General features: G+C 40.2%; 1 protein-coding gene across 1 annotated transcript in view; it reads left to right on the top strand.

Annotated features, from left to right (window-relative positions):
- Positions 1 to 26633, top strand: part of LOC126195613 (inactive dipeptidyl peptidase 10-like) — an 801628-nt gene that overhangs the window by 700834 nt on the left and 74161 nt on the right. Inside the window, exons 10-13 of the mRNA XM_049934238.1 lie at positions 2075 to 2298; positions 12245 to 12391; positions 15081 to 15167; positions 22269 to 22476. Of these exons, the coding sequence (XP_049790195.1) occupies positions 2075 to 2298; positions 12245 to 12391; positions 15081 to 15167; positions 22269 to 22476 (666 nt within the window). The remainder of the gene's footprint in view (positions 1 to 2074; positions 2299 to 12244; positions 12392 to 15080; positions 15168 to 22268; positions 22477 to 26633) is intronic.

Genomic DNA, 26633 nt, shown 5'->3' with positions numbered 1-26633 from the left:
GCCAGGTTATCCGAGAGCCCTAATGCGCTGCTTCCTGGACTCGGGTAGGCGCGCCGGCCCCGGATCGAATCCGCCCGCCGCATTAACGACGAGGGCCGGTGTGCCGGCCAGCCTGGATGTAGTTTTTAGGCGGTTTTCCACATCCCTCTCGGTGAATACCGGGCTGGCCCCCACGTCCCGCCTCAGTTACACGACTCACAAACATTTGAAACACATCCCCACTTTTCCATGATTTACACTGGACGCAGACAGATGGGGTACTCTGATTCTGTCCCGGGGGGTATGGGGTGGCGGCAGGAAGGGCATCCGGCCACCCCTTCACATTAACATGCCAAATCCGATTTAACCAGGCCCACCGATCGCAAAATGCGGGACAAAGGCGCAAGCGATAGAATAGAATCCTGCACTGGACTAAGTTGGGACGACCGCATCATTTTGTTTGTGACGGTAAACAATCCGACGCATTCCATCGACGCTGGGTGTCGCTTGAAAGACGCGACGAGCAGCATTTGTTTGGGCTGACTCCAGCTACAGGTTGAAGAAACAAAATTTTAAATATGTGCCAAAAAAACAGAGAAAAAGCGCCTGACGGCTCTTTGGAGAGACGTCCCATATATAGGGCTACATCTGGAGCAGTGAAAGTGTTAAAATTGCAACATCAGGAAGGAAAATAAACAATGAAATTCAGCTTATTGTGCGTATAAATTACAGATAGTCCAGTCGCGTTAATATGGCCACCACCTAGTTTCGACGTCAACTTCCAATGATCACTCACGGACGTAGGTGGGAGTACTAGCAATGGGGGATATATAGAGTGTGTCGGTGGGGTGGCGGGGGGGAATGGGGGAGGGGGAGGGGGGGTTGGAAGACAATGTAATCATTGCCGTAGTGCGAAAACGGAGCGTTTTATCTGGCGTCGAAAAGGGCATGATCATTGGCTTTCAGGCCAAGGGTGGAAGCATTTCCCAAATGGCTAAATGTGTTAACTGCTCACGTGCTACCGTGGTTAAAGTATACCGTGCATGGCAACATGGCGTCGGAGCAACTGTGGTGCGTGTGGGGCCATAGATGATAGATGTGAACGATACCCGCAGGGGTGCGTAAGGGCAAATAGATGTGCAACTGTCGACGTGACTGCCCAGATGAGCCAAGTGGCTACCAACAGCGTCTCCTCAACGATCGTTCAGAAAATGTTGCTGTGTACGGACGGCTCTCCGCAGCATGCACCTGGTCGTGCACCCATGCTGACTGCTACTCCTTGGTGACGAAGGCCGGAATTTACACGCCAATACTGGCGACGTTGCTGTTTTTTGATGGCGCTCCATGAATCTGTTATAAGAGGCGACCAAAATGTTTACGTTCAAAGGCCGTACAGTCCAGAATTGGTATGGCAATGAGGCAAAATCGCAATGAGCATCGAGGTAATCACCCCACCGATCCAGCAGGTCCTGCTGTGTGAAAAGGTTAATAACTGTCTGCTACACATTCTTGTCCAAAAGGGATCGTCGACCCTTCCAGGCCTATTTTAAGGGACTGATGACGGGATCAAAGCATAGATCAGGACTATAAGCCGGATGCTTGAGGGTGTCCCACTAGTAACGGATGAGGCTGACCACCAAAATCGACCGGCGTCTTGTGACCTATTGCGACCAGCACAGGACTTGGCACACCATTCCAAAATGCTGGTTTTCGATAGATACGCTGCCCCATACACATTAATCATTCCCTGGTGGATGTCTATCGATGTGTGTCCTTCGGCAACCATGAAAATAATAACAGCACGTTGATCCTATCTGAATGAATTTGTTAATAACGTCGCCACAGTTCACCTTTCCGCATTTACTGCCTGCACTTTGGAAAGACACAAAAGGCCATACAAAGCCCTTGCCTACATGTCGGTGCTTATATACTCGCATCGGAGACGTGCTAAGTTTCATGTACGCTGTGGTAACGCCTTCTAACATAACCTTTTTGATTGCTCCTTGTATTATCAGAACATCGTTGAAATTATGCATTGCATATGTAAGTGCCTCTGTCACAGCTTGAGCCTCAGCCAGTTCTGTCCCTGTTGCAGACGCACCTCGAGCAGTCCAGCACTTGGCTGGAACCTGGGGAGGCGCCCCTATTCTCCCCGGATGGTACGACGTACGTGACGGTGCTGCCGGTGCAGGAGGCAGACCTGGGCAGCTACCCACATGTGGTCCAGGTGGAAACGGATACGCAGCGCGCGACCACGCTGACACAGGGCGCCTTCGAGGTCACCAGCATCGCCGCCTGGGACCACGAGAACCACCTTGTGTACGTTGCCTCCCGTCAGCCACACAGACCAGTGCTCTGACCGTACAGGATTGTCGGTCAGTAGCTCAGGGGTTTCCGAAGGCGACTGTGCAAAAACTAAGAGACACACAGAAAAACAACAAATACGAGGGTCACTCCAAAAGAAATGCACACTATTTTTTTTTAAATCCATCTTTTATTCTAAATGTTTGAAAGTTTTACAGTGAGTAGATACATCCTTTAGGAACAATATTTTCATTTCTCCACATAATTTCCATCCCTCTCAACTGCCTTACGCCATCTCGGAACCAGCGCCGGTATACGCGGACAGTAAAATACTGGACCAACCTGTTGGAGCCACTGTTTGGCAGCGTGTAGAAGGGAGTCATCATCTTCAAACCTTGTTCCACGAAGAGAGTCTTTCAGTTTTCCAAAGAGATGATAGTCACATGGAGCCAGGTCAGGACTGTAAGGCGGGTGTTTCAGTGTTGTCCATCCGAGTTTTGTGATCGCTTCCGTGGTTGTCAGACCGGAATGTGGCCGGACATTGTCATGTAACAGCAAAACATACTGCTTTTGCCGATGTGGTCGAACACGACTCAGTCGAGCTTGAATTTTCTTCAGTTCGTCATATATGCTTCAAAATGTATGGTGGTTCCACTTGGCATGATGTCCACAAGTAAGAGTCCTTCGGAATCGAAAAACACCGTAGCCATAACTTTTCCAGCAAAAGATGTGGTTTTGAATTTTGTTTCTTGGGTGAATTTGCATGATGCCACTCCACTGATTGCCTCCTCGTCTCCGGTGAAAAATGATGGAGGCATGTTTCAACACCTGTCACAATTCTTCCAAGAAATTCATCTCCACCATTCTCGTACTGTTCCAAAAGTTCGCTGCATACCATTTTTCTTGTTTCTTTGTGAGCCACTGTCAACATCTTGGGAACTCACCTGGCACAAACTTTTTTTAACGCCAACATTTTCTGTATTCTGCAAACACTTCCTTCCCCTATCCCAATGTAGCGTGACAATTCGTTCACTGTGATGCGTCTGTCAGCAGTCACCAATTCGTTAACTCTCTGCACATTGTCTGGAGTGTGTGCAGTACGAGGCCTGCCGCTGCGAGGACAATCCTCAATATTGCCGTGCCCGCTTTCGTCACGTAACCTGCTTGCCCACCGACTAACTGTACTGCGATCGACAGCAGCATCTCCGTACACCTTTTTCAACCTCTTGTGGATGTTTCCCACTGTCTCGTTTTCACAGCACAGGAATTCTATGACAGCACGTTGCTTCTGACCAACGTCAAGTGTAGCAGCCATCTTTAAGACATGCTGTGACGGCGCCACTCACTGGAACAGGTTGAACTAAGTTTGAAAACAAGCGGGAAGGATGTATCTACACACTGTAAAAGTTTCCCACATGCAGAATTAAACTGTATTTTTACAGAAATAGTGTGCATTTCTTTTGGAGTGACCCTCGTATTAGGGGTAGAGCATTTCTAGAGGTTTCAATAAATAATACCCAGAGGTGGAAAAAGTCATGGAATACCTTTTAATATCGTGTTGGACGTCGTGTAGGGTGTAGTGCGCTGGATGTAGTGCAGTAACTTGACGTGGCATGGACTCAACAAGTCGTCGGAAGTCACGTGAAGAAATACTGAGACGTACTGCCTCTATAAATGCGAAAGTGTTGCCGGTGCAGGATTTTGTGCAGAAACTGACCTCTCGATTATAAATGTTTCCTGGGTGGCAAAATCACTAGCTCAAACTGTCCAAAATTTTCTTCAAAACAATCACACACAATTGTGGCCTGCTGACATGGCACACTGTCATCCATAAAAATTCCTTCGTTATTTGGTAACATGAAGTCCTCGAATTGCGGAAAACGGTCTCCAAGTAGGCGAACACAACAATTTCCGGTCAATGATCGGTTCAGTTGTTCCAGAGGACCCAGTCCATTCCATGGAAACACACCCTACGCTATTATGGAGACAACATCAGCTTACAAAGTGCCTTGCTGGCATCTCGCTCAATGGTTCCGAGGGGTCTGCGCTACACTTGAACTCTACCATCAGCTCTTACTAACTAAAATCAGGACTCATTTGACCAGACCCTGTTTTTCCAGTCTTCTACAGTCCAATCGTTATGCATCAAGAGCCCAGGTGTGGTGCTGCAAGTGATGATGTGCTGTTAGCAGAGGCGCTCGCATCTGTCATCTACTGTCATAATTCATTAACGCCATATTTCTACGATTATTTCAGGCGCTGTTACTTGTCTGTTAGCACTGACAACTCTACGAAAATGCCACTGCTCTCAGTCATTAAGCGAAGGCTGTCAGCCACTGTGTTATCCGTGGTGCGAGGTAATGCTTGAATCTGGTATTCTCGGCACACTCTTGACACTGGATCTCAGGATATTGAATTCCCCATCTATTTGCAAAATTGGATGTCCCGTTTGTGTAACTCCAATAACCATTTCACTTTTAAAGTCTGTTAATTTTCGCTGTGCAGCCATAATGACGTTGGAACCTTTTCACACGAATCACCTTGTTTCAATAAGTGTAAAATTTTACCATGAGTGAGAAGTGTGGGCTTTGCCATAGGTTTGTGAGTAGTGGATTGTGGTGTGACACTTGTTCGAAGTATTTTCACTGGGGGGAATGCAGTGGGGAAGCCAGTGGGCATTCTGGTCAGATCCTCTCCTGGAACTGCAGGTTATGTAGCAAGAGTAAGCTGATAGAGGAACAGGAGCATAAGATCTGTGCCCTTCAGGTGCACTTGAAAAATGCACAGGAGGAGACAGATAGGATGAGGAGGGAGAAGGGGGTTGGGGAATGGGAGCTGGCTGTTGGCAAGAGATCTGCTAGGAGAAGAAGATTTTCAGGTAGTTTTACTATTGGTGTTTGCAATAGATATGACCAAGTGTCAGAGTCTAGTGGAGAGGAATCTCTAGTAGCTGTAGATGTAGGAAGTATGCAGCAGACCTCAGCAGTTACGGTGGCTAGGACAGTTCCAAAGTCGAAGAGGAAGAAGAAGGTTCTGCTGTTAGGTAGTTCTCGTGGCAGAGGTGTAGGCCAGCAGTTGCAGGAAGTGTTGGGGAGTGAGTACCAGGTCACCAGCATTGTGAAGCCTAATGCAGGATTGGCTCAGGTGACTGTTGACATAGAGGGGTTATGTAGGGATTTTACTAAAGAGGATCAGGTAGTGATTGTGGGTGGGGCTGGTAATAGTATTGATAGGGATGGGGAGTGTGACATAGATGGGGACCTGGAAAAGATGGCCACTCAGACTGGCAACACAAATGTGCATTTGGTGGAACTGTTTCAGCATCACGATCGGCCTCATCTTAATACAGCCGTCAGGCATAATAACATGAGACTTGGGGGTGCGCTGATGACAGAAAGCATGGGTCACATATAGGTGACAGCATAGGTGGGGGTGGTGGGATCACTCACGGGAAAATTCCTGCAGTAGTCGGTGTTAGAGCTGCACCTTTTTTAGATTGAAGTCAGCTGATAGGTATTCCTGCTTAAGGGAAGTCTCTCCAACAAAGGAACCACTTTTGACAAAGCTTAGGTATCCGAGTAATGAGGGAATTAGTATATTTCATCAAAATATACAAGGTATTAGAGATAAAGTTAGTGAACTGCTTAAAGATGTTGACTCTGAAATTATTGGTATATCTGAACACTTCTTAAATAAGGAGACAATTCAGAGGCTTCCTTTACCAGGATACAGGTTGGCTGGCAGCTTTTCTAGGAGCTCTTTGCGGTGTGGGGGAGTAGCCATGTATGTGAAAAACTGTATCCCATTTGAGTCAATTGATGTTTCAAAGTACTGCACTGAAAAGGTGTTTGAATGTTGTGCAGGTGTGGTTGAATTTAATGGAGCTAAACTTCTAACTGTTGTTATTTATACATTCCCAGATGCCGATTTCACAACATTTTTGCTAAATCTAGAGGAGGTTCTTTGTTCACTTTATAGGAAATACAAAAAGTTAGTTATATGTGGTGACTTCAATATTAATTGTATAAGTGATTGTGCAAGGAAAAGGATGCTGGTAGACCTCCTTAATTCATATAATCTTATGCCAACTGTATTCTTTCCAACGAGAGTGCAGGGGAACAGTAGAACAACCATAGACAACATTTTTGTTCATTCCTCATTACTAGAAGGGCATTCTGTTAGCAAAAAGGTGAATGGCCTTTCAGATCATGATGCACAAATTTTAACTCTAAAAGATTTTTGTGGTGCAACACAAAGCTGATCCAGTTGCTGTAGAGACCTTTGTAAACCTTGTCAAGGAAAAAGAGTGGCAAGATGTTTATAGCGCTGATACAGTAGACGATAAATATAATGCTTTTCTCAATACTTTTCTCATGCTGTTTGAAAGTTGCTTTCCGTTAGAACATTCAAAACAGGGTACTAGCACAAACAGGCAGCCTAGGTGGCTGACTAGAGGGATAAGAATATCTTGTGGAACAAAGTGGCAATTATATCAAAACGTTAGAAACAGTCAAAATCTAAATGCAGCAACCCATTACAAACAGTATTGTAAGGTGCTTAAAAATGTTATTAGGAAGGCAAAAAGTAAGTGGTATGCACATAGAATAGCTAAGTCTCAGAATAAAATTAAAACCATATGGTCAGTCATAAAGGAAGTGGCTGGTCTGCAGAGACAGGTCGAGGATATAGAATCAGTGCATACTGGGAATGTCCGTGTTACTGATAAGTCGCATATATGTACAGTATTTAATAATCACTTTCTGAATATAGCAGGTGAACTAAATAGAAACCTAATCCCAACAGGGAATCATATAGCACTCTTAGAAAAAAGTGTTCCGAGACTGTTACCTGAAATGCTCCTCCATGATACTGAAGAGAGGGAGATTGACTTAATAATTAAATCACTAAAGACCAAGAACTCTCATGGGTATGATGGGGTATCTAGCAGAATACTGAAGTATTGTTCTGTGTATGTTAGCCCAGTACTTAGCCATATCTGTAACTTTTCCTTTAAGAGTGGTCAGTTTCCTGACCGATTAAAGTACTCTGTAGTGAAGCCACAACTTTAGACCTATTTCTATGCCATCGGTGTTTGCTAAAGTTATCGAGAAGGTTGTATATACAAGGTTACTGGAACATTTAAATTCACATAATTTGCTGTTAAATGTACGGTTTGATTTTAGAAATGGTTTAACAACTGAAAATACTATATTCTCTTTTCTCTGTAAGGTTTTGAACAGATTAAATAAAAGGTTGTGAACACTAGGTGTTTTCTTTGATTTAACGAAGGCTTTTGACTGTGTTCACCACAAAATATTTCTGCAGAAGTTGGACCATTATGGAGTAAGGGGAGTAGCTTATAATTGGTTCGCCTCTTACTTTAAGAACAGAAAGCAGAAGGTAATTCTCTGCAATATTGAGAGTGGTAGTGATGTTCAGTCGCAATGGGGCACTGTTAAGTGGGGCGTTTCCCAAGGGTCGGTGCTGGGGTCATTGCTGTTTCTTATTTATATAAATGATATGCCTTCTAGTATTACAGGTGATTCAAAAATATTTCTGTTTGCTGATGACACCAGCTTGGTAGTGAAGGATCTTGTGTGTAATATTGAAACAGTTTCAAATAATGTAGTTCATGAAATAAGTTTGTGGCTTGTGGAAAACAATTTGATGCTAAATCACAGTAAGACTCAGTTTTTACAGTTTCTAACTCACAATTCAACAAGAACTGACATTTTAATGAGACAGAATGGGCATGTTATAAGCGAGACGGAACAGTTCAAGTTCCTAGGCGTTCAGATAGATAGTAAGCTGTTGTGGAAAGCCCATGTCCAGGATCTGGTTCAGAAACTAAATGCTGCTTTATTTACCATTAGAACAGTATCTGAAATAAGTGACAGTTCAACACGAAAAGTAGTGTACTTCGCATATTTTCATACGCTTATGTCGTATGGTATTATTTTTTGGGATGATTCTTCTGATTCAAAAAGGGTATTTTTGGCTCAAAAACGGGCTGTTTGAGCTATATGTGGTGTAAGTTCGAGAACCTCTTGTCGACCCCTGTTTGATAGTCTGGGAATTCTGACATTGCCCTCACAGTATATATTTTCTTTAATGTCGTTTGTTGTTAACAATATTAGCCTATTCCCAAGAGTTAGCAGCTTTCACTCAGTTAATACTATGCAGAAATCAAATCTGTATGTGGAATGCACTTCCTTGACTCTTGTGCAGAAAGGAGTGCAATATTCTGCTGCATCCATTTTCAATAAGCTACCACAAGAATTCAAAAATCTTAGCAGTAGCCCAAAGAGTTTTAAGTCTAAACTGAAGAGTTTCCTCATGGCTCACTCCTTCGATTCTGTTGAGGAGCTCCTGGAAGAGCTAAAAAATTAAGCAAATTCCAGTGTTACATTGTTGATTTTCTTTATTTAAACTTATGACTTGTCGTCTGAATATGTTTTTTATATTTCATTTTATCTGTTTCTACTATCGTGTTATAATTTCATGTATTGACTCGTTCCATGACCATGGAGATTTCTCCTTAATTTGGTCCCATGGAACAATAAATAAACAAATGACAGCTCCGCCATTGCACTGCCCTCTTGTACATTGTCAATGTGATAATACAGCCATCTCTGTTGTGTCCCATGGCTTTTGTCACCTCAGTGTGTGTGTAGTGGCAAAGTTGCAAAGAGCAATACTAGGGAGCAAAAGCATCAGAACATGTACACAAATCATCTGTTCCTTATTGTCACACCAAGTAAGTTCAAGCCTGCAGATAGGCAACCCAATGAACACCTACAAACACCTACAAACTCTGATACAGTGACCCCATTCCAGAAATTCTGGAGGCTCTCCAGTCTCTCCTCAAACCCTTAGACCCATCCCAGAAACTCTGCCTGGAGTCAGTCTCTCACCCCTACCACTCTCTGCACACCTACCTTCCACACACTTCCCAAAGTCCATAAACCCAACCACCCAGGATGCCCCATTGTGGCTGATTAATGTGCCCCCATTGAGAGAATATCTGCTCTAATAGAGCAAAACCTTCAACCTATTATACAAAACCTACCGTCCTATATAAAAGGTACCACCATTTCCTTCACCGACTCTCCACAGTTCCTGTTCCATACAGTGCACTGCTCGTCACTATTGATGCCACCTCCCTTTACACTGACATGCATGGCCTTGCTGCTATTGAACACTACCTTTCCCAACACCTGATGTATTCCAAACCTACAACCTCCTTAGGCACCATGACCAACTGTATCCCCTCCGACAACTGCTTCTCCTTTGGAGGCATCACATTCCAACAAATCAAGGATATGGCACTGGGCATGCCAGTCCATTTATGGGCCATCCAGAGGAATCCTTCATAACCAATACCAAACCATTCATTGATGACATCTTTGTGATCTGGATAGAAGGTGAAGACACCCTATCCACATTCCTCCAGAACCCCAACACCTTCTCCCTGATTTGCTGCACTTCGTCCTCATAAATCCAATATACCACATTCCTATATGTTGACCTCCATCTCAAGGATGTCTACATCACCCTTATCAAAGCTACCAACAATGAGCAATACCCCCACTTTGGCAGCTGTCACCTATTCCATACCAAGAAGTCCCTTCCATACAGCCTGTCTATCTGTGGCCGTCACATCTGTAGTGACAAGCAGTTGCTCTCAAAATATACCAAGAGTCTCACTGAGGCCTTCAGAAACTGTAGTTTTCCTCCCAGTCTTGTACAGAAATGGATCTCCTGTGCCTTCTCTCTCCAGTCACCCACCATCTCTCAAAGTCCAACTGTCTGGCCACAAAGGAGCATTCCCCTCCTGACTCAGTACCACCCAGGACTGGAGCAGCTGTATCATATTCTCCACCAGGATTTTGAGTACTTGTTGTCATGCTCTGAAATGAGAAATGTCCTACCCACCACACTTCTTGCACCTCCCACAGTGCTTTTCCACTGCCCACCAAACCTACACAATATTCTTGTCTATCCCTACACAACCCTTGCTCACAACCCCTTGCCTCATGGCTCATGCCCTTGTAATAGACCTAGCAGCAAGATATGTCCCATAATCCTCCTACCAACACCTACTCCAATCTAGTCACAAGCAACACCTATCCCATCAAAGGTAGGGCTACCTGTGAAAACCAGTCATGTGATCTACAAGTTATGCTGCAACCACTGTGCTGCGTTCTATATGGGCATGACAGTCAACGAGCTGTCTGTCCACATGAATGGCCACCGAATGTGGCACAGGAACAGCTGGACCAACCAGTTGCTGAGCATGCTGTCCACCACAATGTTCTTCATTTTAATGACTGCTTCACAGCCTGTGCCATCTCGATCCTTCCTGCCAATGCCAGCTTTTCTGAATCCATTACCCAGCTGTTCCCTTCCCTGTTCCCACTCCAGCATTACATAGCCTTCCATTCCACCAACACATCCGAAGCAGCTTTTTACTGGCCCCCACCCCTACCCTGCTATCCCTCCCCACCCCACCCCAGCCTCCTCCTTACTCCCAGCACCCAGACTACTTCTCCCATAATGCACAACTGCTCACAGTCTGGCCTCAGCAGCCAGCGACAGTTGCGTTTGCATGAATGTTATGTGTGAATGTTGTCCGAATCTGAAGAAGGCCTTCTGGCTGAAAGCTTACTTGTTTAACAATCCTTTTGTTGTGCATCTCTGCAGTTTAACATATCATCTTTATGGTGAGTAGCAATCTATACTTTTCATAACGTTGACACAAACACTTATCATATCAAAACTGCTCCTCTATTGTATGAAGTACATGTTGATGTAAAATGTGTTCATATTCTTCAACATTTAGCAGTTTCTTAAGTGCAGAAATGGGACTATGTACTAACAACAAACAATTCCCCTATTCCATAACACTGCCTTCTCCATACTTCAGTGTTGGCACTACACATGACGGCAGGTAACATTCTTCTGCTATCTGTCAAACCCAAATCATTCCATTAAACTGCCTCAGTCTATCAGTACATGATGTCTGCCAGATCTTGGTTTACCTGTGGTTATTCCTTTGTGTTTTCACTTCACAATCCGCTCACGAACAGTTGACTCTGTTTTAGAAGTGCTGAAAATGTCCCTGATGGACTTGTTGCTCAGGTGACATCCAGTGACTACTCTATGTTTGAAGTTGTTGACCAGCCCATTCGGCTGTTATTGCTTATCTTCTGACAACACAATACTCTCTCCTTTCTTATGCCTCTTGTAGAATCTAGTGGTCAGTTATGCATTACATAGTGGGTTCCTGATTCTTTTGATCAGATAATGTATAATGCTCACATGTAACCTTAAGAAATGTGTCACAAAGATGAATCAAACAATGGAATAAAGATGAAGAAGGAAAAGAAGCACAAAATCCATTATGATAAAATGAGTGAGTACAGCATACTGAGGCTTTTGAAACTCTATACTTGGCACAATAGCTGACATCACTAATCCCCTCATGATGTGACAGGCAACTGATGTACAGGCTTGTGTGTGATGTGCACCCACCACAAGTAGCTGATCTGGATAAGAAAGTAGCTCGTGTAAACCAGGCTTAAAGAGTATCCCTCGAAGTGGCTGATGGGTGTAGCACAATCAACAGAAGCTGAATGCTGTTGACCAATAATGGCTCCTTTCTAATAACTGTAGCTGAAATAAAACATCTCTTTGATTGACAAATGTCTGTTGTGAGGGCAGTGTTACTAACTAATAATGCTCAGCATATCATAGACATTTTTGATAGTGTATCTGAAATATAAACTTTTCGATTAAGTCACCATGTACTTTGGCTCAAATTTCACCCAGATAGTGCTTGAGGGCCACAAACACTACAATGGTCAGCTCTGTGTAGCACAATACTTTCAGTTATGTATAGATCACAACTGGAAAGACATGCACTCAGATTGGGAATCTAATCAAGCATGTTGATTTGCAGATATTTCATGGCAGCTCCCGAAGGTGTCCCTGGGGAGAGGCACCTCTACAGGGTGGGCGATGCCAACAGCACACTCAAGTCATGGGAGTGCCTCACCTGCCCACCCCCAGAGGTACCCCCTGGACATCCTGACACAGTCAAGCCCTGGTAAGTAGCCACATCACAGTATGACAACATTAACAAAATGTCATTTTCAAGCAGTAGCCTGTAACACTGTTCCAGTGCACACTGCAACGTGCTTTATTAAGTATTGTTGTGATAGTGAATTTCAAATTTTCCTAGGCAGCCTCTTATTCTACCATTTTGAAAATTATAATGCAGTGAAGTTATTTTATGAAGCAAACTTCGCAAGCATCTTCTGTGAATCCATTTACAGCATATTTTGTCAGACCTTGACAACAAATAAGATAAAAGGATTAGAAACATCCATGCATTTTTTTTCCAAATTGACATTATTGATAAGGTCTTTCTATAATTAACTTCTTCCATTGTCCATTCCAGCTTGACGTGATTGCTGGCACAGGTTTATTCTAATGGGATGATATTTCTGATTGCAAAATAGTTGCAAGGTTTTGGGACTCTTTATGTACATGAAATGCTGAAGCCATTGACTTGAACTTTGCACAGTTTATTAACACATTCTATACAATTCTCAGAATATAACCAATTGTCATGAAGTCAAACTTTTGATGACTTACAAGCATGTGGCCCATAGAATAACTCTTCTTCCCAAACTTCTTCAAGCCAAGAACTTGACACCAAAAATATTACATCAAAGCCATCCCAATGGTTTCAATGTTAATGCTTTAGCAAAAAAGGTCCTCACTTACAACCCATTTTTAATTTATTATTGCCAAGCTTTTCAATGAGCAATGTCTATACTAATAATAATTATCACAAGAATAATTGGCAATGTAGCCAGTTACAAAATAAACACAAAATAGGTGCAACAATGTGAAAAAAACATCATGTAAGTGAAAGTAAGTTTTACAGTTGCATTCAACATTAATATATAAGTGAATGTCACATAATATCTGCATTATAAATAAGGATGTAAAAAATTTCACTGTGAGAGAAGTTGTCTTGGATCATGTGGATAACTAGTGCAGTGTACTGAGTTGAGTTGTTCACTAGAGATGACGTTTTCACTGACCATTTTCACCACAACACCAATATACTAAGAACAAATTGTTACCAAAAATTCTCTCTCCACATTTCCTACATTGGACCTCTTTTCTTTTTAGTAAAATACTTCTGAGTACTGACTGCATCAAGGAATAATATCATTACATTTGCAGCTGAATTAACTCATTTTTAACCACGATCATTTCAACAAAAAGCCATACCTAGTGTTTGGAAGAATGCACAAGTCTCATCCATCTGCAAGACAGCAGGAGGAGTGAGGCACAAAACTACCATCCAGTATCCTTGACATCCACTTGTAAAATCTTAGAACATATTCTGCACTCAGATGTAAAGATGTATCTCAAACAGAATGAGCTCCTCCTTAGCAATCAGTGCATATTTCACAAAAAAAAGAAAAAAAATCATGTGAAATCCAATTTGAACTCTTCTCACATGACGTCCTGAAAAGTAGGGATGAAGGTAGGTAGGTAGATGCAGAATTTCTGTCTACTGAAAAGAATGATTCAGTACCACACCTGCATCTATTACTGAAAGTATGACGGTATGAGGTATCAAATTAAATTTGTGTCTGGACTGAGTATTCCTTGATAGAGGGGACACAGCATGTTATCTTGGCTGGAGAGTCATCAACAAATGTAAAAGTAACTTCAGGTGCACCACAGTCATCTCTGCTGTTCATATTGTGTATTAATGACCTTGCAGACAATAAACCTCAAACTTTTTGCAGAGGATAAAGTTACCTAAATGAAAAACCTGCACAAATTATCAGATAAATCTTGATAAGATTTCTAAATAGTGCAAAATCAAACAATGGAAATTCCAGGATGAAATAATTACAGTGTTATGAAAGGGATAGTTGCTACTCACCATATAGCAGAGATGCTGAGTTGCAGATAGACAACAAATAGCCTGTCAGCAAGTAAGATTTCAGCCAAAAAGGCCTTCATCAGAAATAAAGAACCCCCCCCCACACACACACACACACACACACACAAATATATATATATAACCAAAACTGGTTATCTACAATAAAGTTTTTATAGTGATCTCAGCTAAGAAGTTCTTCTTCTCCTAAGTAATTACAGTGGGAACGGTGGCATTGCAGCAGTCATTCTTCAGAAAACAAGCCAAATCCCTAATAACTTGTACAACAAGAAGTGCATACTGTCATGCACTTCACAGTGGTTTGCAGATTATAAACATAGATGTAGATGTAGTATACCAAACAAGCATTTCAGTCCTTCCACTTTCCGCTAGTTGGCAGAGAACCAATAGTTCCTTCACCAATGAGTTGATTAACTTTTATTTTTATTTTTTTGAGAGGTGCGACTGGTGTTGGTGAAAGGTTTTTAACAACATTTTCTGGTCCACTTAAAATATTTCATAATTTCCAAATGAGAGTTATATCATACCATGCTACTGACCTCTAAAATGGGCTAGTAACTGCAGCATTAAAGTATTTTGAAATGATCACTGAAAATTTAGTTAAGCCATCAAAATATCAGATGGTATGTTCCATTGTTAACAGTAGAATATGGTTATTTGACAGAAATATTACACTATGGAAAATTTTTAATGTTGTTTAAGAGTAACCAGAAACAACATTTATTTAATTTGTTATGTGATCAAGTGAGTCAAGTTAATGACGCTAAGAAATTTTGTAAATTTTTGTAAATGTCTGTATTTGAAGGTACCATGAGTTGAATCCCTGCAATTCTGCAAAATCATCAGGAAGACAGAATAAGACACCACCAATGAGGAAGCACAAGCAGAAGTGGTAAAAAAAATGAATACGACGTATGAAGTATCTGCTTTGTTTCAGCTTCAGTTTTTCATAATGTAGTTAGAGCACTTTTGACTGCCACCAGCCACTGAATAACCTATGCAGCTATATTGCCTCTGGAACACTGTCGGAAGTCTATTTTTCTGCTGTTCATGGCTGTGTGCCACCTTCATTCATAGATGTTAGCCCATAACTTAAATGAGGAGCTGTAGAAGTAGTTGGCTAATTTATTACACACAATTGTAGTTTACGCTGAAACAGAATAAAAACAATGGCATATTTCTAAGCCTTTTTACTTAATTTCTTTTGTTTGTTACTTTATGCAGATCTGTCTCAGTATTGTTATAACAGTGATCTGAAGCAAATGTGACATCCACCCACTGATATGCTTTTATTCACAAGTGTGGTGAAATCTAAAATAATTACTGGAGTAGGTAAACAAAATATATTTGCAACAGTTCTCAGTAACAACACGTAAGTGACCTCTTCTGAAGTTAGAACAAAATTTTTAGTTAAATTACTATGAACTACTATGAAAAAGAAAAGAATATTCTGAAAGAGTTATTATAGTTTGTCAGGGACCCTGCAACTTTTGCTTTGCTTTGAGCACATTATAACATTATAGTTATACTCTCTAAACCCAAATCCTTTATCCCCCTCCCAGCCCTCGTCCCCACACACATACATATCTATATATTTATAAGTATATCTATATACCTGTCTCTCTAATAAGTTTTCCTAAACAGTATTATGGGAGTTACATGACTTTTTTTTAATATGAAGCATTTTCATAGAAGCTGAATTATGCTTTACATTTCACTTTTCGATTAATAGTAACACCTTATTGGCTTCCACAAGTAAAACCCATGTAATAAATTAAATGAATAAATTAAATGTTACTCATGCTTTCTTCATTATTTCTTGTTTATTACATGAAAGCTCAATTTTCTGTACACCAAATTTATTTCAGTATTATGGAAGTTAAACCATCACAGTTCAGTATCTAACAGTTTCATAGTTTAATTGGTTCATGCTGTATACTATCTTACATTACTACATTTTTATTAATGGTATGGTAGTGCAGCAAGATCTATTTCAAGAAGGTGAGGTCTTACAGCTTTTCTTTTACAAAATCCATCATCTGTAGATACTATTTGAAAAAAAGATTAGATTAGTTGCTTGTAAAGTTGTGCATAATTATAATGAATGATTTTACACAGTTGACTTTCAATTTTCATTGGTCTCAGACTCAAATACTTTTTTAATTTCTGTTTTCATTTTATTTAAAAATTGAAAAGCTATGAAAATTGAGAAATATTTTTGACGGTATATTCATGAAAACTGGGTATTACCTTTCTTTCCATAGTCATGTATCCTGCAGAGAAATCATGTGTGAATAACATATTTTTACAATGATTAAATTTTTTCTTCCATACGCTTGTTGTTTCCTAATATACAGTATATTTCCACAATGATGGTATAAATTTTGAAAGAATGATGGAGAAGGGTATCAGTTTGAGGCATGCAATCCTCATCAGAAAATGTAATCAGCAGAAATTTACTTCATCATCATCGTTGTAGTCATCATCAGCCAGTTCTATCACATAGTGATGTGGCCTCTTTGAGTTGGCATATAACAAAGCATTCCAGTAAGATCTTCCATTTCTTCCGATCCTGAGCTTCCCGTTGTCAATTGAATTCCACTGTCTTCCTTATCTCTCTGTCCCATCTGTCTAGTGGTCTTCCTCTAGGTCTTTTTTGGTAAATTGGGCTCCAGCCTAGGACTTGTTTAGACCATCTACCATCTTTTGTTCCAGCAACATGATCAGCCCACTGCCATTTCAATGTATTCACCCTTTCCATTATGTCAGTGACCTTCGTTGTTCGTCATTTCAACTGCTCTCTTCCTGTCTTTCTTCGTGTAACCCAACATTGATCTTTCCATTCCTCTTTAGGCTACTGTTAGCTTCCTAACAATGAACTCATTTAATGTCCATGTTTTGCAGCCATAAGTTGTTACTGGCAGTATATATTGGTCAAAAATAGATTTCTTCAGCTCAACCAACATCTTAGATTTCAGAATTGTAGAGTGCCTCCCATAAGCTTGCCAGCCCAATTTAATTCGTTGTAATATTTCTGGTTTTAAATCTCCTTTCATGTTTATCAGTTAACCCAGATAGATATATTCTGTGACTCTTTGGAGTTGTGTACTTGCAACTGCAGGTGTCCATTCATTGAACATTATCTTGGTTTTACCAATGTTCATTTTTAGTTCAACTTCAGAGCACACTAATGCAAGTTCGTTAACTAATACTTGAAGCTCTTATGATGATTTACTTATTATGATAAAAATCAAAAATACACACTTGTCAACAGCTTTATTTACTGGCATTTACTGGTATAACATCTGTGTGTTTCAAAGTGAGGTCCCCCAGCTTCTGAGAAGGCATGATATTGCTTTTTGTACGTATCTACTCCACAAGCCACTATACAGTGCATGGCAAAGGGAAAATGTATCTATTTTATTGATTTTCTCTACTATTCCATTCCCATACTGAATGAGGGAAAACTTACTAACTGTGTGCCTTTGTACATTCCCTAATCCCTTTTGCCTTATTTGCATCATCTCTACTTGGGATATATGTTGGTGGCAACATAATGGTCATACAGTCTTCTTTGAATACAGTTTCCCCAACAGGGTTTCAGGAGATCTATGTCATTTCTTCTCCAAATATTTCTATTTAAGTCACATATAATGTTGTTGTATTCATTTGAACAACCCCAACATAATTCAGAAAGTGTCATAGGAAATGAGAATTCTTCCCAGCAGATTCTCTTCAGTTACAGTAGATTAGTTGTGGTAAAGTTGCATGAATCATAATGTACAATTGTCATTTTACATTCTCATTGCAAATTGATGTTTAAAAATGGCTATGCGCCGAGCATTACAGAATATACAACATTTATAAGTGTGTCTTTACATATGTTACTGTAAATATGCTTGGATTGATTATAATGATTACAATTCTAGTGTCATCTGCAAAAAGAATTCATTTTACTTGTTGTATATTAAATGGAAGATCATTTTTGTACATGAGGAACAGTAGTGGACCTAAAACTGAGACTTGGGGAACCCCATAAATGACTTATCCCCAGTCAGAATTACATCACTGGACTATATTAATTAAATTACTATTTTGCATGGGTGTGCTCCTGTAAACTGAAGGGTAGACCGAATCTAGGAAGTGAGTAGGAGCAGGAAAAGGTGAAATTCTTCAGTACTTTACTTAACTTTGGCTGAGACGAGCACGTAGGAGCGAAGCTGTACATCAAGTTACAAAGACAAAATCTGTAGTGGCTCGCCCACTATGAAATAGAAACAATGTTGCTTGGTCATCTACTTGGAATCAAATGGGCAGAATCTGGAGCGGCACTCATAGAGCTGCACAGCAACGGCTAGAGGACACTGTCACCAGTGTCGGTGTCGTAGTGCCAACCTAAGAACTTTTACCTACACCATGGCATCGTAGCTATCGATACCACATACTAAGTACAAAATACTGCATTTTTTACTCAGATATATCCATTGGTTGGCTGTATCATCAATCCCATAAAACTTTAATTTATCTAGGAGAATACTGGGGTTCACAGAGTCACAGACATTAGATAGCTCACAGAAAATCCTAGCTGGTGGTATTTTTTATTTAATGCTTGTAAAATTTCGTGAGTTAACATGTAAACAGCATTCTCAGTAGAGAAACTCTTCTGAAACCCAAACTGTGATTAGTTGAGGATTATTAGGTATGCAGATGTATTCACATACCCCCATAAAAGGTGTCAGACTTGGAAACACTATTTTCAGCATTGCTGTTAAATTGGGAGACAGTAGATATATGCCTACTAAATAATAATTGACTGTACCTACCCAGAAGTTCACTGCAAATGTTTGTTTATGGTACTACACAACTGTAGTATGAGGACTCTCAATAGCCCATAAATAATTATTACAGCAATAACTGATCAGTATATTACATTGTGCAGAAATGATTCATCAGTGGAACTACAAAACCACCAAGGCTGCGAAGAAGTTTGTTTTTATTTAAATGGTGACCAGTTTCAGGCCTTTGTAACCCATTATCAAGCCATCCACATAAGCTCCACATGACACCATAATGGGTGTACACTGGCCAAATGGCTTGTATGAGCCACTGAGTGCAAAATACTATTTATGTACAACTGTCCAGCGTTGAAGCACTGGACATACATAAATAATATTTTGCACTTGACCACTTGCACAAGCATTGTGGCCAAATGTCCACACGTCACAGTGTTATGTGGGACTTATGTGGATGGCTTGATAATGGATTACATAGATCAAAAACTGGTCACCATTTAAATAAAAATGATCTTCTGTGCAACTCTGATGGTTTTGTAATTTTATTGAATAATAGTAAGTTCATGCTAGAACTAAATAATTGATTCATAGGTTTTCGTATCCCATTGACGAAGTTACCTCAGTATATTGCATATTTGATTTTGTAGCTTTCAACTCAAGCATATCAAGCATATCAAGCTACTGTTCCTTATCTCTGATTGATACATAAGCTCTTCGCTATCATCCCAGAAAGTTCATATCACCATCACAGAAACATACTGTATACTGTTGGTTTACTTATGTACTAGTTTGTAAATTTCAGATAATTTATTTTAATTTCAAATTACAAACACTCAGTTCACATATTCCTTTTCCTCCATCTTTTTATATCATCATTCCTACTATTCTACTACAAATAGAGGTAGTACTTTACACCAAAAGACAAAAAATGAATGTTCATTGACCTGATTTATGCAAACAAGGAAAAAATTCTCAGTTTGGCAATGAAAGGCAGTGTTTTTACAAGAAATATTGCACTTATGTTTGAGATCATCCTCTTTTAGGTCAATGAACTTTACCTAATGTTTACACAGTGTGTAGATTCCATCTCATAAGTGAGATTCTGGAAGCTCTGTAAAATACCCATTTATGACTGTGATAACCTCACCATGAGACACACAACATATTCCGGTCACAAATTTCGTTATAAGTGGCTTAGGTGGAAATGAGAAGGTGCCAAATCTAATAAACAAGATGACGTTCCAGCAATTCTCACTATGGATGAAAACACACACAACACTGCTGTAATATTCTACAATGTTCATTATTTATTTCACAAAACCAGCTTTCGGCTATTACAACACTACTGTGTGTGTTTTCATTCATAACATATAAAATATTTTACCAAGAACCAACACAGTAGTCAATCAGTTCAAGCAATTATCATTTCAAAGCTGTCCATTTTCCCACTGAAAAGTGCCTTTGTGGAAAGGTTCAGTGACCTTTTCAAATCCAAGCCTCTTTTCCATATTTTTTTGTCAAGCTGACTGAATAGAATTGCACAATAATTGCCAATTAATTCTTTAAACTTTACAGGGGAATCAGTAGGAATAGTCTCTTTTTTTGCAGTCCAGAAAGCATTAGCCATAACATTTAGGGCAAATGAAGTTCCTTGATTAAGGATCACTGGCTTCTGCCAGCATCTCCTTTGGTCCCCACTTTCTTTAATCATGAATTAGGGATATGCATCTCAGTCACCGGAAGAAATTAATACACAAAATCAGTTTGTTCTTCTTCAAATGATCCAAATAATGCCAAGGAATCATTCTCACATTATATTTTTTGTCAGCATACATCAAATGTGGCAAATTTTTTCGTTGATAATTCTTCATATAAAGTGCACCATGGCTGCTGTTCTGATAAGCCTATTTTGTCAGTTATTTCACACATCATAAGTTACCAATTGTACTCTTTCTTTACTGTTCCAGCCACAGTAGCATTTTGCCCTGATTTGATTTATTGATCCATCTTTAAGTGTTTTCCATGCAACTGATGTCATTTGACATACATTGTATAGCTGCATAATAAGTAATACATTCCTAACATGTTGAGTGAATTTGTATGGTTTACACTGGATAAATTCAGTAATCATTAAATATATACGCTTCATGCAGAATGACCAAAAGAAGAAACATTTTGAGAAGGCTTTCATTTGTATCACCTTCAAGAGAAGTAAAACCACAATTTATTACAGACTGACACGCTTCCCTTCTGACGAAAATGGAGTGGAATCCTTCCATGTCTTCATTGACTTTGGATGAATTTTCACTGCCAAGAAATTGCCTAAAATGTTGACTTTCATAATAGTTCAGTATTCGAGTTTATTCATTAAAAAACTAAATAAATAAATAGGTGATAAAAGAAAACATACAAAAAACATTTGTACAGATCAACTTGATCCATTGAAATGCATTATTTTATAACATATAGCAATGAAAAAATCTAAGTTTCATTCATATCAACATACCTCCACGCCAGGTCAAGAAATTTTCTCCTTGTCCTAGTAGACAGATTCTGCAAAATTCTGGGAATTCTGGCATCCCTCACATTAGGGATTTTAATAGTGACAAGAAGCCACCAACATTCCATATGAATTGCTTGTTCACTGCAAAGTCAATAAACAATGCTCGAAGTACAAGACCATAAATGAAACAGATAAATGAATGCATAAATAAAGTAAGTCTGAAACAAATAAATACTAAAAATAGTTTACTGTACTAGTAAGTACTATGTTACAGTATTTACAAAAGTATCAGAATACGTTTGGTTCACTTAGACCAATTTCTGTGCTTCAGGAGCTTCGGCAGATAAAGAAGATACACTTTAACTTTTATTAAACATATTTGTGAGAGCCTTGAGAGATGAAACAAGTTTCCAGCAACATCAAAAATCTAGAATAATATTCTTTTTGAACAGCATAACCTTAAACAATGAGTAATTTTTTATGTCAAATCATTTTTTTAATTTCAGTTTTCATGAGGTTGACTTTGTAGATACTGAAAACAATACAATGATTTCTTTATTCCAAGGTTCCCATTAATTGCTTTGATTTTTGTTGATTTCACTCCATGTAATATTTATTGTACATACGTTTTTTAGATTTTTAAAATTTTACTGATATTCTTCACCATTACTATCACATTTGTTGTGTTTTTGTACAGCAATGAAACTAGTGACTTGGACTGGGTGTGCCTGTTTGTGCAACCTCACTTCAGCCCAGGCCTGTCACCTAGATACTATGTCCTGGAATGCCTAGGGCCCGATCCACCATTTCATGTCTTGGTCGATGCACTGTCAAACGCCAGAATTGCTATGTTGGATTCCCTAAATTCTTTAAGAGACAGACTAGCAAAAATGGCTATGCCTCAAGTAAGTATGACAGAAATCTTATGCCTCATTTTTAACTAATTCTATGTCACCTAATATACTGATATAATAATAAGTAGCCTGCTTCATAAAAAAGCAATGAAAAATCACAGCACAATTATGTAATTGAACAAATTCACATTAGGTTATGTTTTATAATAGCATACAGCCACTGAACCATCTTATGCTAACAAAATTTCAGAAATGTGTAGACAAAGAACAAAAGAATTTGTCATGCTGCTGTGTTTGTCAATTGGTATTAGCCAAGTCAATAAACTTTTTGAATTCATATTTCCCCCATAAAAATATGGAATTTGTGTCCAATTTTACAAAGGGTCAACTAAACAGTGAATTATCCACCTGGCTCACTGAGAAGTGCACATATAAAACAATAACTGAAAAGAATTGTTTCACAAGGAAATCAAGGCAAAAGATACAGTCGTAATTGACTTGTGTGACATCCCAAAAAGATGTAAGCTGTTCATTCCTAATACGAGGTCTGTTCAAAAAATTCCGGAACATTCATAATTTTGCAACAATGGTATGTTGGAATGAAATACAGTTGGCATCCCTGCACACACCTATGTTTAATGTGTAACTTACAGAAATTTCATTGTTGTATGTCTTTTAGTTATTGTTCAGTGCTGTACTGAGTAAGACATCTTGTCGCACAGTTTACGAATTTCAAGATGGCAGAGTTAGAGGAGCAATGCATCTGCATTAAATTTTGTGTGAAACTCAAGAAAACCTTTACAGGGGCACACCAAATGATGCAGTAATTACAGGTTGAGATGCTAAGACCAAGATTCACTCTTCACAATGGGTTGGGAAAGGCTCATCATATCACACCAAATGTCAAAGTCATGCTGATAGTTTTCTTTGATTTTGAAGGATTAGTTCACTATGAATTTGTGACACAGGGACAAAATGGTTAATCAGTGGTACTATCACGATGTGTTGTAACACCTGCAAGAAAATGGGCTGAAATGTGGACACAATTCGTGGCTCTTGCAACACGATAACACACCCACATGTTCATCCCTGTTGGTGCATCACTATTGCACAAAAAACAAAATCACTATGCTGCCTCATCCTCGGTACTCTCCAGACATGGCCCTGTGGACATTTTTTAATTGAAAAAGTTGAAAAAAAAACATTAAAAGAAGAAAGATTTGCAATGATAGACAGGATAAAAGCAAATTCGCAGATGTAACTTCACACAATCCAGCAAGAAATGTAGCACGACTGCTTCTGGAAATGATACGGCACTGGGAGCGGTATATCAATTATGTAGGAGAGCATTCTGAAGGAGGCCATGCACAATAAGTAAAAGGTAAGTGTAGAAAAATTTTGTGGACAAAGTTCAGGAATATTTTTAACAGATCTCGTATGACTTTGATGAAATTATCTCTATCTGTCCATTGGATTTTGCATGCAATTTACAATACATAGCATTGGTAGGTAAAACTTAATGCAGACCTGTTCATGCTCTAACCTTGAAGTGTGTGTTGATAACACTTGTCATAAGCAGTCAATGGAAATTATGATAGCAGAACAGCTGAATTGTTTAGCCAATAGTAGCATAACAATATTTCATTTTATTCACACTAGAAATATTAAGTACTTAACATAACAACTACCTTATGAATTGGGTGCATTTTTAGAGAAAATGCTTTGTTTTGCAGGGTCATTTTCTGATTTTATTGCACACTGTCATTTTATATATCACTTGCCACATGTAAACATAAAATAATAGAAAATAAAACTACCAGTTAACTAGCTAACATAGAACTCCAGTGATGCTACTGATCAGGCTGACACCTCAACAAAGATTTTACCTTCAAATTCGTTCACTTCGCCAAATCAAAACCAGTTGCCAAATAATGGGAAGTCCGGGTTGGAATGTCAACAATATCATTAAAAGGATAAACTGTTACTCACCATAAAGATGGCATGTTGAGCTGTAGACAGGCACAATGAAAAGACTGTTACATACTGAGCTTTTGGTCAAAGCCTTTTTCAGAAGGGGAACACACACACATCCTCACAAGCAAGCACACCTCATGCACATGTGACCACTATTTCTGGCTGCTCCAACCAGAATTCAACTGAGTCAAACAGAAGGACCAATCTATAATGAGATGGGGAAGGGGAAGCGATAGCAGAGTACTGGTGGGGGGAGATACAGTGGCAAGACAAGGCTATGAAGAGCAGCATCAGGAGGCAGTGGGGCAGGAGATGGGGCAAGGGGTGGGGTGGGGGGGGGGTGGGGGGGAAGCAAGGAAGGTAAGGAGCAAAGAAGTGGAAAAGATTGGTGGATATGTTGGCAGAGAGTGGTCCACAATGAGGGTTAGGGGGCATGAATTGGGAGGAGCCGATAGGGCAGAGTGGGTGAAAACTGTTGACTGGAGGGTGTGGGGACACTAGGTTACCATATATTAAGGGCAGGATGATTTCAGAAGTGGAAAATGTGTTGTAAGTACAATTCTTGGAAACTATTGGGTGGAGGGTATGTGGACAGTAGGCTACCTTATGTCAAGGCCAGGATGATTTTGGGAGTGGAGAATGTGTTATAAGGATGACTCCCATCCACACAGTTCAGAGAACCTGGTTGTTGGAAGGAGTGCACCACAGAGTGGTCCACTTCAGTCTCAGCCAGTCTGGCAATGGCCATTCATCCTGATGGACAGCTGGTTGGTAGTCATTCAAATACAGAAGTCTGTGTAATTATTGTACCAGGTATACTACATGACATGTCTGCTTTCACAGGTGGCCCAGCCTCTGTTGGAAGAGGATAAGCCTGTGACAGAACTGTAATGTGAAGTGCTGGGTGGGTGGATTGGACAAGTCTTGCACCTGGGTCTTCCACAGAGGTATGATCCCTGTGATAAGGGGTTGGGACTGGGATTGGGATTGGTATAGGGATGGACTAGCATATTGTAGAGATTACAGTGGGAAGGATGTCCTTCATTTCAGAGCTTGATGGTAGATGGTTCAGTATGGAGTGAGTGGTGTTGGGTAGAAAGGGGATGCTCCTTTGTAGCTGATTCCTATGGGTGGTGGGAAGATAGATGTGTGTAGGGATGTGGCACAGGAATTCTGTTTGCAGACTAGGTCAGGGAGATAGTGCCTGTTTCTGAATGCCTTTGTGACACCTTTAGCATACTGGGCATGAGAGATCTTGCCACTGCAGATACACTGTCCCCCAGGTGCCCAGGCCATATAGGAGAGATTTTTGGTGTGGAAGGGATGACAGTTGTTGGTACTGTTGGTGGTTGGTGGGTTTAATGTAGATGGAGCCATCACAGCCATCAGAGACGAGGAGATCAATGTCTAGGAAGGTGACACACTGGGTTGAGGAGGACCAAGCAAAGCAGATGGGAGAGAAGGCATTGAGGTTGTGAAGGAATGGCCCTGAGTTCAGCTCAGAAGATACCATTGATGAACCTGAACCAGACAAGGAGTCTGGGGTTTTGGAGGGCTAGATGGCCTATAAATCGTTGGTGTAAGAGGATACCATGCAAGTGCTCATGGCTGTACCAGAGAATGTTTGTTTACCTTCCCTTCAAAGGAGAATTAAATGTGTGTTAGGATCAAGTTAGTAAGGTGTATGAAGAATGAGGTAATGGGTTTGGAGTCTGAAGGACTTCAGTAGCAGCAACATCATGACTGTTAAGGATGTTGTTTTATAGGGAAGTGGCATCACAGTGATGTAGGGATCCAGGAGGTAAAGGTGTGAGGATGGTGCAGAGTTATTGAAAGAAGTAGTTAGTATCTTTCATGTGAGAGGCTAGATTTTGGGCAGTCAGTTGAAGGTGTAGCTCAATGAGGGTCAAAATTCTTTCAGTGGGAGCACAATAACCAGCTACAATGGGTAGTCCTGGGTTGATGAGTCTGTGAATTTTGGGGAACATGTAAAAGGTGAGTGTGCATGGTATCGTAGGGGTGAAGAGGGAATTGGATTTAGGAAAGAGATTCTGGGAAGAGCCTAAGGACTTCTAGAATGGGATCAACATTGCAACATTTATAGGTGAAGCAGTCAGACAATTGGCAGAGGGCTTCCTCCAGGCAGTCACTGGGATTCATAACAACAGTGGTGGACCCTTCATCTGTAGGTAGTGTATTTAGGTGAGGATCTGTTTTGAGGCTGTGTATGGTTG

Source organism: Schistocerca nitens, chromosome 7 (genome assembly GCF_023898315.1).
Source record: "Schistocerca nitens isolate TAMUIC-IGC-003100 chromosome 7, iqSchNite1.1, whole genome shotgun sequence".
Taxonomy (NCBI): Eukaryota; Metazoa; Arthropoda; class Insecta; order Orthoptera; family Acrididae; genus Schistocerca; species Schistocerca nitens.
This window is presented reverse-complemented; position numbering and strand designations above follow the sequence as displayed.